Here is a 15,604-nt window from a genome sequence, read left to right as displayed (position 1 = left end):
TTAGTTTTATAAGTAATCAAGTGAATTCCACAGGATGAGTACTGAGCAGTTTTCTGGGGCTCTTTGCAATCTTTCCCTTTCCCCTACTTGATAAGATTAGAATTCTTTTTGATCAGATTACCAGTTCTCATGGGAACGTTGCTCTGTTGGTCCTACTATATCCCAAATGGACTTTTCTGTTTGTAAGAAGTATCTCTGAGAACTGTATTCTTACTATTAAGTTTCTTCTTGGGCTCCTCTAAGGGCTTTGTGGGGATAGTCATGTACCATTTTATTTACCTGTTGAAATGGCCTTACATTGATCAAAACCTTTGAAATAAGTGGAATAGGAGACAAATCCTGTGTACTTCTCAGTACTCATATTTGTGTTAAGTAAATCCAAGCTTAGCATATACCTAGTAAATCCTTCTCTCCGAATTTTGCAGGCCAACTTTTTCAGATGTGGAAATGTGCCTGTTCAGCCTGCGTGGGTGCCCACTGCCTACTGGTCTATATCCACAGTGGTGCACTGTTTTGACTTTGGTTTCCTAATCTCGTGAGCCTGTGTGTGTTCTCTTCTCCTGTTCTGTTCCTCTGTTCTACCAGCTGCAGTATCGTGTGTCCTGCTCCCTCAGAGATGTTTGCCAGCAGCATGTTCTTGTCGCTTTCCGGCACCCCACACACATAGAGGCTTTGTCTGGAATGCTTGTGATTTTTAACCAGAGCCAGGAATTTTCTGCAGCTGAGTAGGGGGAGGAGTTGCGGCTGTTTCCCTCTATTGAGAGGGTAGGGGTTAGGGAGAGGGAGGGCTGGTGGGTGATTTCCCGGAATTTTAAATATTCCTCACAATGAACCCTTTGATTTCTTTCTCAGGAACAGGGCGGATACCTGACCAACTCGTGATCCTAGACATGAAGCATGGAGTGGAAGCGAAAAATTACGAAGAGGTAAGTCCTGCTTAACAGTCAGTGAAGGTAGTAGCTTGCCGTTCCGTGAGGTTTCTGTGACCTAGTCAGGCCAGCAGGGCTGTGCTTTGCCCAGAAGGCTGTGGTTTTCTCAGCAGTCATGTGACAGCCAGCTTGATATAAAAAAGTTGTGTTAACAGCCTTGAACAATAATTCTGGCTGTGCTGTCAGCCAAAGACTGGACCAGCTGTCTCATAGAAATGTTGGTGTGATAAAACACTCATGCACATGCCAGAAGTGCTCTTGAGACAGAAACCAGATATATATTTAGAATTTCTAAAAGCTAGAATTCATTAATGTTAATGTTCAAGGTTAAGAAAAGTGATTTTTTTTTTTCATTTTTTTTATTCCTATGGTTTTTATTCCCAAACTGACAGCTATGTATATATATAGCTAGGGCATAGATTCAGTGCTGTTTAGACTTGAACAGTTGCGTTGTCTTTGAGAAACACAATAATCCAAAGTAGCTTTTAATTAAAATAATTTCAAATTTTTCAAAAAGAGGGCAAGATGGAAGGAAAAAACTGTAAGAGACTTGGAGTTTTGCTGACAGCATGTATTGTAGAGAATAAAAATAGCTGTTTATTTGGGTGGTAGGGAGCTGGAAGTGTGCTTAGAATTAGGGGAAGGGGACTGGGCTCTTTTAATCTATTGTGAGAGACTCTGAGGGCAGCACAAAATGCTTCTTTAAATGAAGAGCACCTGTGAAAACCACAAGACCTATTTAAGACTGGAGGATTGATCTTTATAGAAAGATAAGAGTGTTTTTACAAGGTCAGTCTTTTTATGAAAGTACCTGAAGGCATATAGAAGAGATGGGCTACAGGAAATGTAGATGGATTTTGAAGAATGTAAACTGAATAAACAAAGGAAAGTTGTTTTAAGTGATTTAAGAGAATTTTCTAGGAATGGTAGAACAGGAGAGGTTATTCTATCTTTGGTCAGAATTTGGAAGGGAAATATCCTAAAATGGAAGAAGATTGGAAACCAGTAGCTGGCCCTGCAACAGGAAGTCGTAATACAATAATTGTGGCTCTTCAGGTCTTTCCTCTTTTTTCTTAGTTCATGTGTTCAATTGAACAAAACTAGACTGAATTATTTGTAGGCAGTAAATCGGAGCAAGTGATGCAGTTGTGAATGGAAGGCAATTCCTGGTAGAGACTTTGGTTTGCTTGTTTCTGTCTCCAGGCTAGTTTAATTAAAAGAAATAAAGCCAAGAGCTTTTTTGTTCAATGAACTTAAGAGTAAATTGAAAAATCCTTTTAAACTTTTATGAGCCAGAGGAATCCTAATTATATTTAGTAAGTTAAAGCACTGTTGTATGATATAAAACACTAAGAAAAATGTTGTACTATTAATGAGGTTGAAGAATAGGTAAAAGAAGTTTCAGTTTTTGAATACGGCTGCTATATTCTCACCCTTAGATTAGATGCTAGACATAGTTGCTGCTTCTCTAAAACAGGCAGTATTATTCTGAGTTTACATATACAGTAATGTGGACATCACCACTGTATAGCATTTTAGAACCCCCATACCCCTGTACCTCCTGGAATTTCCATTATCCTTGGACTTCGTTGACACTAGGAAAGGACCTTTATCTTTCCTGACCTTTTACTTAACCCAAGAGGGGAATCCCTAGCAGAAAGGAAACCACGGTGCTTCCTTCGCTGCTTCCTGCTTCAGCAGTCTGGCACGTCCGAAGCCTTTCTTTACGCACATGGTTACAACACAGCTCACAATTCTCTTTCTTAACCAAGAAACCCCTCCCACTACTTTCTTCAGTGACCTACCTCCCTACTCCCCCACCCCTCAATCAAAAAGCAGATCACACTGAGACAGAGGATGACATGTGATTATGACACAGGCCACAGACCAGCCCTTTTCTCAGGCCAGAGCTAGGCCGGCTCCCTTGAACCTTGCTCAGAAATAGCTGTTTCGTTGCCGCTGGTCCAATGCCTGTGACAGGAACATGGATAATAGAAGCACTTGCTGTGTAGTTTATTACCAGAGAGCACTGAGCATATGTAGAGGTTTTGAGGCGTTTAATTTCAGGCCCTTGGGGCAAGGGAAAAGCTTTATCTCCAGAGGATTGGGGCCCTTTGGCATCGGTATTTAGATTCAGGAAGGTAGTATGTTTCTTTTAATGTTTTTTCACATCGAACATCTCTCTCCCTCACATTTGTGGACTTCATAGTTCTGAAATCCCACATGGTCCTGTAAAATTAAGTAGTAATCATTGTCTAAATAACTGGACAGAGTACCACACTACCTACCAAATTGTTATGGAGGTTTAGTTAATGCATGTGAATTGCTATGTAAACAAATTTTTGTTTACAAATTACAAATGTAGGGTGACATTATTTGAAGGCAGAATGGTTGCCATTTCGTAAAGAAATATAGTTTTGTAGTTTGAAATATTTAAATAGAAAGAATGCATATTTCCTCAGAAATAAAACATTTTTAATTCCCTCCAATAGCTTTTAAGGATCTCACACCACTATCTTTTGCCCCTAAGAGGGTCCTATTTTCGTAGAATCAGTATGTAAATTGAGCCATTTCTTTTTAGTTTGTGCTCTGTGAACTAGAATAGCTGTTTGCAGGGACTTATTATCTAATCTTACAGTTGTGGGAATGAAGGCAGTTATCCCACCAGGAAGGAGCTGTCTAACATAATTCTCTAATTTTCTGGGCTGTATATGTCCCTTCTTGCTTAGATGTCAGTATTTTTAGCACAACTAAAATCATGTTTTGCCTAGAGGTTCTATTAGTATGCCATTTGCTACTGACAGATACACAAGAAATGCAGTTGCACTTTTTGAAGCATCAGCTGAAGCCTTTTCAAAAGTTCTGTTTCTCTGAATGCCCTCATGAAGGAGGAACTCTGGTTCTACATACTAGATCCAAAAGCCCTTTCTTGACATAACTTAAATGAAATAACATGGGTAAGCTACTTGACACATAGGTGATCAGTTCAGTAGATTTTAGCTCCCTTCTCCCACCCTGCCTAGAAGCTGCCGCATGGCTAAAACAGAGTGAATAGGATCTTTCTAAATTTAATTCATGTAGTCCTAAGATTGGCAGTCTTTTCTGGGCTTATTTTGGCGTGTTGTTGACCTTCTGACCTTCGTTGGAGAAGCCTGTGATCCATGTGCCCTCGTGCAGAAGTAGACTTGGCTTTGGGTGGCAGTCTGTCTTCATTGTCTTGATTGTGTTAGACTGCATGGTTTCCTCTTTTATTGCTGTGCTTCTAAAATTTGCAGGGGCTGTGGATGGGGATATGGAGGTAACAGTCATTTGCCTGCATCTGGCTCTCCTCATGAAGCTTCTGTCTTGAGTTTCTCAGAGTTCTCCAAGGGAAAGAATCCAGTGATTCCCTGGAGGCTGGTTCCACGTGTGTGTTTCAAGAAGCAGTCTTTCAGATTTACCACCTTCCCTTAGTATAATTACATAGAACTCTACTCTTCAGAATTCAAATCATCATTAGAGGAATGGAAGATTTGGGTATAGTGTAAGGGGTAACTTTACACTTACTTGTGAGGCATTGTAGATGTGCATGGAAAGCTTTTTCAAACAATACCTACCACTACAGATGAAAGTGATAGATACTGTGGTAGAGAAAACTTTCTCCTAGGCAGTGAGCCTGGTGAAAATGAATGCTGAGTGACAGTTGATGCTCTTAACATTCAAGAAGCACTTGCTTCAGGGGACCAGCAGCACTTAATATCTGCTATAGGAAGTTGACTCCTTGAAGAAGGCATAGAATGGACATAATGGATCAGCTTCAAGTAAGTACCATGTATCAGGCATGTGGGACTACACAAAGTATATATCATTCTGATGCTGTTGCATTCAAGATCCAATCTCGTGTGGGAGAAAAGGATAAAAAGCAAAACAACGTGGATATGACAGTGTATGATTGATGTTAATTGTGTGGCACAGTCGTAAGTGTTGTGGGGCTTTAGAGAAGAGGGAATCAGTGTGGACAGTAGTGGTTAAAGGAGGCTTCATGGTTAAGGCTGGAAAGATAGGTGGGATTTGGATACACTGAATGTGTATTCTTTTGGAAGTCAGGGATTCGTTTTGCTTACATTTTATAGCAGAGCTTTGCAGTTTTGATGCTAAATAAATGCTTTGGTGACCCTGAATAGGGAGTCATGAGACTATGGTACAGGTTGGTGGTCTTGGTCTTGCCCTGAGAGGACTGAGTAACTTTATAAAATTGTCAGTTTCCTCATTTGTATAATGAAATCTCTTGAAGCCCTGGTATTTATTTAATGGTTAAATGCAGCCTAAAAGGGGAATGCTACCTCCTAGTGGAGAACCTGCTTTCATCAAACTGTTGGCAAAACACATGACCTCCTTCTAATCATGGAAGAGAAAAGTAAACTAGAATAATAATGGCCTGCCTTCATGAAACAGGTTTAATTTCACATTCTTAAAGACTCTCTGAGCAGTAAATCGGATGTTTAGAGCAGCAGAACAGGCAGTGGGGATATTGATAGAGATTTTCCCGTTAGCTCTTTGTGCTGATGTTCATCCCATTCAGAAGTCTGGAGATAATTTACTGAATTAAGGACAGGATTGAGTAGGGATTTCATTGGGGAAATGAGATTCAACTTGGAGGATATGTTATGAATAGAAGTATAGCGTCTAGAGTAGGATTTATACCAGAAAAGGGGTTAAGAAATTGAATCATTAAACAGTGGCCCGTGTACCATATGGAATACTGTGCAGCAGTTAAGAAGAATGGGGTGAATCTACAAGCACTGAAGTTTTTAGAAAGATTTTATTAAATGAAAAAAAGGAAGCCATAGAACAACATATACATTATGGTCACATTTATAGATATGTTTTTAATTATATTTTCCTTTGTACATTTGTATACACACAAAAGCATAAATAGTGTGTTATCTTCTATCAAGGTCTTGAAAGATATACACTAAATTCATAACCAAAGTTACCTTTAGGAAGGAATGGGTGGATGTATGGATTTTACTTCTGAATAATTTAAATTCTTTAGTAGGAGGAATGTGTTTCTTGTGCAACTGAAAAATTAAGGAAGCACCAGAAAGGAAAAAGACTGGAAACAGGTTTAGGAGACTATCTATTAAGGCTATTCTCAGTACCAAATTTATTTTCATTCCATCTTCCTGTTTTGGATCTTAGGCCTTTGGGCTATTGTCTCTTAACCCCAAAAAAAGATGAGGAGTTAGAAGTAGTATTCAAAGTGATTTTTAAGAATATTATTTTCAGCTGGCAGAGAAAAGTACAGCCCCAGTCTCACTTCCAGCTCCTTTGGTAAGTTTCTGTCTGCTTGTGCTTTGCTTAGTTGTCCAGTTGTGTCCGACTCTTTGCCACCCCAGGGACTGTAGCCCTTTCCAGGCTCCTCTGTGGGGTGATTCTCCAGGCAAGAATACTGGAGTGGATTGCCATGCCCTCTTCCAGGGGATCTTCCAAATCCTGGGATCAAACCAGGTCTCCCACATGGCAGGGAGCTACCGTGGGAAGCTGAGCTACCAGGGAAGCCCAAGTTTCTATCTGGGGAACCTTAAATCATTTACCTCCATAAAGACGTATCATGCTGTTGCCTTTATACTATCACATTCAAGAAGCTTTGAAGGGGAAAGTATATACCAGGAGGGAAAATGTTAAACAGGCTAAGGTTCAGCTTATTTAATTATGTGTCTTGTAGCCTTTTGGGGGGGGGCGGGGGGGAGGTTTCTTTGCTCTGCACTTCTGTGTGAGATCAATTAATAGATATATATTGTAGGTTAATGGTAAAACCTGACATTTGTGTATTCAGCTAGGAGTGTTAGCTCAGTGTATTGACTGTTGTGTAAATCTCATGCCCAGTTAGCTTTATTCTGTTCTGCAGCTGTCAGTCGTGCCATTAACTCTACCCAACCTTTTATAATTATAAGAAAATGTACATCCAGTGAAAGAAAACTTAGGTGGATCATTATAAACCCATCACCATATTTTTAGGTACCTTAAATATAAAGTCAATTTTTTTATATCCCTATCTTAACAGTTTCTAGTTTTGTTTTTTTTAAATAACTTTGTCTTATTCTTCAGTAAATAGAACATAAGAACACCCTCAAACTGTTCCCATTCACCCCATGTTAAGTGCTGTCAACATTTAACAGAGAAAGTATAAGAAAGTTTCACTGGACAAAGAGAAGAAAAAGTAGGGAGTTATGTAGAGAATGTATAGGGAATAAAGAAGCAGATGCGGAAATATTTTTTGAAGAATTCTCTGTGTTAGAAAATTAAGAGCAAATGGTACATGAGTTTTAAGATCTGGAAAGCTCTGATACTATATCCCCATTTTTAAAGCAAATCATAATCTAAGATTGATAAGAAAAAACAAATAGAATAATGAAATCCTTGTTCTGGTCATATGTACCTTTAGTTGCTAGATGCTGTTAGAGGTTTCACAGTGGTCTGGGTTGAAAAAAGAAACAAGTTTATTTCTCACACTCTATATTCCTAAGCACACAGGGATATCCTTGGAGATTTACTTTGATAACTGGCATTGCAGTTTGAGCTATTATCTCAGTGCTATAGTTATCTGTACTCTCTCATTCCTGTGCATTCCCTATTGGGAATTTGGTAGGTTCTTAAAATCACATTTGACTAATACTATGATGCTTATGTCTATGTCTTAGACACTTATATCTAATAATATTGCTTATTGGTGAGACAAAAGTGAAATGGCAAGTAAAATGCTTTATTAAGGTTAGAAATCTTGGGAAGTATAGCCTACCATATTATTAGTATTTCTGAGGAGGTTTTAATCAAAATTAAAGTATAAAAAAGTCTGAGATGGAAACATGTAGACGGTAGGCAAGGGAAGAAGCCCAAATTTTAAAATGTGTTAGAATGATGACAGATTTTAAGATGGTGAAACTTTTAAAAAGACTCCTTGGTTACATAGTGTTCTTGACCAGAGCAATTTTTTTAGGGAATGGGTTCATAATTCCTTTCTTTTCCAGATTGCAAAAGTTGAGAAGCTCAAACCTTTGGAGGTGGAGCTACGGCGCCTAGAAGACCTTTCAGAATCTATTGTTAATGATTTTGCCTACATGAAGAAGCGAGAAGAGGAGATGCGTGATACCAATGGTGAGGGGAGGGTGACTTTTATTTCTCAATGGGTGCACCATAAAGGAGATGAGTCCCCACATTTTAAATTCTAGTGTACCCTTTTCTCAGTTTTACCAAAGGGCGTTTTATGAAAGGGTAATTGCTCACTTCAGTGCTATTACTGTTATAGGTAAATGAGCCTTGTTTGATTTTCAAGGGAATAGCATTTTTTTCTCTAATAAGCAATTGATCGTATCAGTCAGCTTAGTGTATCAAATTAATAGTACTAATCTTTGTAATTTTAACATTTATATATAGGATAATGAAAATTAAAGAAAAAACTATCTGAAGTCCTACTGGAAGTTTTAGGGGCAGAATGAAGCTAATTAATTGCCTTTTTCCATGGCCATTTAGCCTGCTGAGCCTCACTTCATTGTATTTACACTGCTTTTTGTTTTGTTTTGTTTTTAGAGTCCACGAACACTCGGGTCCTGTACTTCAGCATCTTTTCAATGTTCTGCCTCATTGGTCTGGCCACCTGGCAGGTCTTCTACCTGCGTCGCTTCTTCAAGGCCAAGAAGTTGATTGAGTAATAAAGCCCAGTCTCCTCCCACCTTAAATCTTGGCCAGCAGAACATCGCTGGGACGTGCCTGGCAAAAAGCATCCTACCAACAGCACCATCAAGGCACCTTGGAGCTTTCTTGCCAGAACTGATCTCTTTGATGTGGGAGGACGTGGGTTACCACCTTCACCCGAGAAGTCAAAGAGGGACTTCTTTTTAACCTGGTAGGATTTGGACTGGTTTTGCAACAAGACTATTATTAGAGTCACCTATGACAAAAAATAGGGGTTACCTAGATGATGCCAAAGCCAGCATTTGTACTGGGTTTCCTCGTATGATCTGTTTGAACCATGTTTTCTTTCCTTCTCCCACTTGCTCACCAGCTTGGGCTTCCATTCTACTTGTTTTACCAACATTTGTATGACCATGTTGAACTTGTTTCTTTCTGATTGTCCTCTTTGGATTTCTGTGTGACAACACCCTTAACTTTCTCTTGACCCTTAACTGAAATGTTTAGTTAGCTTCTGGTGATAGCCTTTCATAATTTTATGTCTCTTAAAAGGGTGATGGCTGTGACACCTCATAGAAATGAGCTTTGAACTGTAGATAGCGCTTAAAGAAAATTTCACTTTAGAAAATTAAAACATTTGTGCTCAGCTGCTTGAACTTTTCTCTTTTTGTGTATTTATGTGTGTTTAGTTCCATGCAGTTTTATCACATGTATGGATTTGTGTGACCTCCACCATGAGATGCAGAACCATTTCATCACATGGATCCCTTGTGGGTTCCCTTTTATAGCCACAGTCACCTCCTTTTGTAACCCCAAGCCCCAGCCTCTGGCAGCCACTAAACTGTTCTCCATCTCTCTAATTTTGTCATTTCAAGAATGTTATATAAATGGAATCATACGGTATATATATAAAACGTTTTGAGATTGACTTTTTCACTCAGCATAATGCCCTTGAAATTTATCCAAGTTGTTGCATATGTCAGTAGCTTGTGTCTATTGCTTAGTAGTCTTTCGTGGTGTGGGTGTACCATGGTTTCACCAGTCACCTATTGAAGGACATCAGTGTTGTTTTCAGTTTTGGAACATTAATAAAACTGCTGTGAACATTCACGTACAGGTTTTTATGTGAACACAAATTTTATTTCTCTGGGATAAGTGCCCAGAAGAGCAGTTGCTGGGTTGTGTGGTAAACACACGTATATTTTTGTAAGAAACCATCCTGCTCTTTATCCAGAGTTACTGTGTCATTTTACGTTCCCACTAGCAATGTACAACCAATCCAGTTTCTCAACATCCTCCGCAGTATTTGCTATTATTTTTTAAAAAGATTTTTTAGTCATTCTGAGAGGCATGTGGTTTTAATTTGTATTTTCCTATTAGCAAATGGTGTTGAACATCTTTTCATGTGTTTATTTGCTATCTGTATATCTTCCTCAGTGAAATATCTATTCTTCTGCCCATTTTATGATTAGATTGTGCGTTCTTTTCACTACTGAGGCTTTTTTTTTTAAGTATAGTTGATTTATGCTATTGAGTTCGAGAATTCCTTATATATCCTAGATACAAGTCCTTTGTCAGTTTTGTGGTAGCTCAAATTTTAACATAACTTCTACAGAAGAAAAAACAAGTAAAATTTGCCGAGTACTCTTACTTGGTAAGTCACTGACTTAATTTGTGTTCTTATGTGTTCATGAAGAGATTAAGATATATGAAGTAAACACACCTAGAACGATCATGAATCGAGTAAATACTTGAAAATATTTGTTATAAAAGCAAAGCCAAGAATCGCTTTGGGACATTTGCCTGCCTGAAGGCCAATACTAATATGAATAAGAGAAAGTGTGGGCACAGATGACCATGTTCATTGACACTTTGTGACATACAATATCACTTGACACTTACCCCACTTTTCCCAGTAAAGTGGGTGGGAGTTTGTCCTTTCTGTAATCGCTCTCTCTTTTTTTTTTTAAGTCTACTGACTCTTACAGGGCTTGTCCCATTGCAATGACAAGAATTACAAGACTTAGGGCTGTGCAGCTTGCAGTTAAGAATCAGCATATTAGAATTAACAGAACACTGTTGTGATGACCTGGATCAAGTACCAAGGGGGAAGGGGGGCAAATTATGTTGCTGAAATCTCAGCCTGTTCTGTTAATGTTCCAGCTACTGTAAATACAAAAAGCTTTTCACCCTCTTTTGACTCCCTGTATGAATTCTTGGACTTCCCAGATGGCTCAGTGGTAAAGAATACACCTACTAATGTAGGAGACACGGGTTTCCATCCCTGGATCAGGAAGATCCCTTGGAGAAGGAAATGGCAACTCATTCCAGTGTTCTTGCCTAGGAAATCCCATGGATAAAGTCTGAGCCTGGTAGGCGACAGTCCATGGAGTCGCAAAGAGTCGGACACGACTTAGCAACTGAGCACGCACTCACGAATTCCTCCCATGGGGCATGAAAGTAGTTCTTTCATCAGTTTGTGTAACACTGCCATCTGCTGTTGAAAGTAGGTACTGCTTTTGAGAACCTGACAGCCAAATCTCATCATAAGGGCAACAGTGTTTAGTTTCAGTGAAAGTCGCTCAGTCCTGTCTGACTCTCTGCAACCCCATGGAACTATACAGTCCATGGAATTCTCCAGGCCAGAATACTGGAGTGGGTAGCCATTCCCTTCTCCAGGGGTTCTTCCCAACCCAAGGATCAAACCCAGGTCTTCTGCATTGCAGGCAGATTCTTTACCATCTGAGCCACCAAGGACACTCCATAAGAGCAACAGATGTTGAGAAAGTCTGTGGTATTACGTATACTAAACAACAGAGGATACATCCAAATGGATGAGAATAACCCAACTTGTGAGTTAAGCTCCATCTTCAGACATTAAAAGGTGAAATTCTGTTTCGTACCATTAGTCAACAAGATCCTCTTTTCCATTTCTGACTGGTGCCTTTCCCCTTTTTAGAAGCAATGAAAGCTGCTCCATTGGTTATAGTCTTCTGACAGGGTGTCAAAGAAGAAGATAGGAGAGCAAAGTATTTTATTTTGCTTATGTTTTGTTCCCAAATGTGACTGTGAAACTGAAATTCTTTCACGTCCTTTCCTTTACTCATGTCAAGACTGCCAAGTTGGTCATTTGTGCTTTGGGTTTAAAGTTCATTGATATTATACTTTGATTTTATCTGGAAAGTAAAATTATTTGCTTTTGATAAAAGACTAGTGCAAGAGGAAATTAGCTTTAAAAACAAGGATGTTGTCTGTTTTCCTCCATTTTGGGATCTGTTGTTCAACACAGTCTAAATTACTGATCAGAGTGATAGTTTTAAGTAAGCTTTGTTATACCATTGTCATAAGTCCCTGTCATAAGCTGTTTTTCAGTTTGTTTAATGGAAAGAGGCATGTGGGATTTATACAGATTCACTTGTAAGTGTTGGATTGGGATTTTTGTGTAAAAATTCTCAAATAAAGGCTAGCAGAAACCATTTTAGGTGTATTTTTCTGTTACTCATGAGTATCTTTTTGTCTGGATTGGCAATAATTCCTCCATATTCCTCAGTATTAAAAGTATGGCAAATTATATGTGACAAATTAGAGAAGAAAATATTTGTAATGTACTCCAGATGGATAAAGTTTATGTGAGCTAGCAAAACTTCATTATACTTTATTTGTAAATGTATAACTATATAATATGTATATTATAATAATATTAATTCAGAAAGACTAAATAGGGTTTTGTAAGCCAGGAATTCTCTGTAGCTTCTCTGTTTTGGAAACTGCCGTTGAAGTTATTCCTACAGAGTCTTCTCCCTTTCCTTCCATTCTTAAAATACCCCTCCTAATTTAGAACCTCTTGGACTTATTTTTTTTGGACCATCACATCTGTGTAAAACCCTACTCTAGCAGGTAAAGGCAAAATCATCTTTCCTTTTACTTGCAGTTGAGTATTTTCCATAAAGCTTCTTATTGAGAGGTCAACATGAAGTGCTTTACACATTGACTAGCTAGCCTCCTATTTAGCCTCTTTCTCTAATCCTCAAAAAAAGTTAATAAGTCAGTGAATCTCTAGTTTGTAAAGTAGTGGTTCTCAACATATGAGTATAAATACTTTCGAAAATGTCTCATTTCTCCCTAATGCTTTAGAGAACATAAATAGTGAAGGCAGCAAAATGTTTAAGTATGAATTTAAATGTAATGTTATTTAAATTTAAATGTAAATTTAAATGTAATTGTCTCAGCAGTATCATATATGTTAAATGGTTGTGCATGTTCTGCAAATTATTATCTATTCAGTCTGCTACAATCTTCTATAGCATAAGCCCCATGAATAATATAAATTTTTCTAGTACCACATTTAAAAAGTATAAAGGAACATGAAATTTTTTATTTTATAATTTTTATTGAATTATAGTTGATTTGCAGTTGATTTGCAGTGGTGTGTTTTTCTGCTGTACAGCAAGGTGAATCAGTTATACACTTAAACCCCCCCTGTTTTAGATTCTTTTCCCAAATAGATCACTACAGTGTACTGAGTTCCCTGTGCTATACAGTAGGTTCTTCTTAGTTATCTATTTTATACATAGTAGTGTGTATATGTCAATCCCAATCTCCCAATTTGTCCCTCTCCTGCTTTCCCCCTTGATAACCATAAACCATAAGTTTGTTTTCTGCATCTGTGACTATTCGTTTTGTAAATAGATTTGCTTATACCACTTTTTTTAGATTCCACGTATAAGCGATAGCATATTTGTCTTTGACTTACTTCACTTAAGTATGACAATCTCTAGGTCCATCCAAGTCACTGCAAGTGACATTATTTTGTTCTTTTGATGGCTGAATTTCCATTGTATATTGTAACATTCCGTTGTGGTATATGTGTACCACATTTTCTTCATCCATTCATCTGTTAATGGGTATTTAGGTTGTTTTCATGTCCATGTCCTAGTGTGAAATTAATTTTAATAATACACTAATAGATCCAAAATAGAATTTCAACATAAAATTCAATATAGAAATGTAAAAATGACTAAGTTATCTAACATTCTTTTTTCCTTATAGTCTTTGAAATCTGGTGTGCATTTTACAGCATGTCTTCATTCAGACTAGCCATAATTCAAGTGGTCGCTAGTGGTGATCATATTGAACAATGAAGCTATAGACTTTGCTAAGTACTTTGGCAATTTAACTATTCACTTGTTAAGATACAAAATAGAAATACCATTTTTTACCAAAATCATTTTAAAATCAGTTATACCTTTAAAATGTTGAGTATTTCTGGGCTTATGAGTATTCAAAAGTCAGATTTAGTTTCATTTATATCTGATGTAATGAGGTGCTGAGCTTGAGTTTCTGTTTTGTATTGTCTAAGATGGAAAAGGATCATTTGTTAAGCTTTTATCTATGTATTATGACCAGAATAATTCACAATATCAGGCTAAACAAGTTATAGAAAACTGTTTCCACATTGCAAACTTTTAGTTTCCACACAAAGAAAAGTGAATTTTTAAGCTTTGGCTGAAACCTATTCAGCTTCTCTGAATGAAAGTCAACATTTCTGGCTATAACCAACAGTTTTTTCCATGCAACTCAAAAATTTATTGATCATCTGTTTAATGTGCTGAACTAAACTCTGGAGTAGACCCAGAGAAAAAAGAAGCAATACCTGTCCTCAAAGTGCTTTCTAATTCATAGGAGGAAGCAGATGGGATGGCTTCTGTCCAGCATGATCTCCATGCTTGCTTTAGCCACCACTGACTTAACATTGTGGATGTTAAGGAAGCTTTCACTAACCCAGCTAGTTTGTCTTGGAAAGATGCCCGTCCTATGTACCTTTCTAGAAGATTGCACTTTCCTTATAATAGCACTTAGACATCGTTGTAATTGCCTGGTTATTGTCTATTTATATGGACTGTAAGCTCCAGGAGAAGAACCGTGTTTATTTTGTCCTCTGTTGTAACCCAGCACCTGGCACAAGTTGGTACTTAGTGTTTGTTGGATGAATGAATTGAAAATTGAAAACTATCTGTACAGTCTAGAACCCTGGAATGAAACCAATAAAAAATCTAACAGGGAGTTATCATTCAGGCCTTTTGGTTTAAGAGATGTACATATACAATAACAATGACCTGATATCCTTTCAACAAATAAATTTTAGGCCTGTTATATTAAGCACTTTTCTAGGCACTGATGATACATAGTTGTGAACAAGAGGGCAAAAGCCAGGCTTTCATGGAGCTTATGTTCTAATGAACGGAGGTAGTCAAAGTAAACGATAAATAAGACGTCAATTTTAAAGATAAACATTGTGAATAAGGAGTGATGTGATCTGGCGGGAGAGCTGTGTTTGGATCAGATTGGATGTGAAAAAGAGGTTTGCTTAAATACAAGCACAGGAGAAGCAGACCATCATTAAGTCTGGTACACTAATAGAAAAAATAGATCCAGATCAAGAAAGACAAAAGTCCCTCCTATTCAGACCCAATGTGGACTGTTACGCAGTGTCGGATATCATACTTTAAAAGGAACACTGATGAACTCTAGAGAGGTCAGAGGAACGTGAGCTCATTAGCTCTCATACCCTTCACCCCATTCTACCCATTCTCTTCCTCCTATGTTTGCTGTCACTATCCGCCTACTTAAACACCTAGATGCAAGTCTCCTGGGCTCAGATTTGCTTCACCAACCACATCCCAACTGATCACAAAGTTCTAAATGTTCCTCAGATGGATTTCTTAAATCTGGCCCCCCTCTCCACTCACACTGATAGCACCTGAGTGCCTGTCTCTAGGCCTCCTGTCTTTATCTTCCATATTGTCATCAGTTCTTTGTAAAGTATAGCTTTGGTCTTATGCGAGGTGACGTCATTATTTATTGTCTGTGCTGGGCACATGAACAAAAGAAGACTCATTAATTATGCTGTGGGGAAAAGTATTAATTGGGACTCCCCCCAGCAAATCAGAACATAGACACACAGATCATGTACTCCTGTGCTTAAAAATGTCTAATTTTTTCCA

At 38.1% G+C, this 15,604-nt stretch overlaps 1 protein-coding gene across 1 annotated transcript in view; it reads left to right on the top strand.

The window, feature by feature from the left end:
- TMED10 (transmembrane p24 trafficking protein 10) overlaps nucleotides 1-12,076 on the top strand; it is a 32,527-nt gene extending 20,451 nt beyond the window's left edge. The window contains exons 3-5 of the mRNA XM_081509260.1: nucleotides 853-926; nucleotides 7,940-8,066; nucleotides 8,499-12,076. Of these exons, the coding sequence (XP_081365386.1) occupies nucleotides 853-926; nucleotides 7,940-8,066; nucleotides 8,499-8,620 (323 nt within the window). The 3' untranslated portion in view covers nucleotides 8,621-12,076. The remainder of the gene's footprint in view (nucleotides 1-852; nucleotides 927-7,939; nucleotides 8,067-8,498) is intronic.
- The last annotated feature ends 3,528 nt before the right edge of the window (nucleotides 12,077-15,604 follow it).

Source organism: Giraffa tippelskirchi, chromosome 7, assembly GCF_054371585.1.
Source record: "Giraffa tippelskirchi isolate mGirTip1 chromosome 7, T2T-mGirTip1v1.2.pri, whole genome shotgun sequence".
Classification (NCBI taxonomy): Eukaryota; Metazoa; Chordata; class Mammalia; order Artiodactyla; family Giraffidae; genus Giraffa; species Giraffa tippelskirchi.
This window is presented reverse-complemented; position numbering and strand designations above follow the sequence as displayed.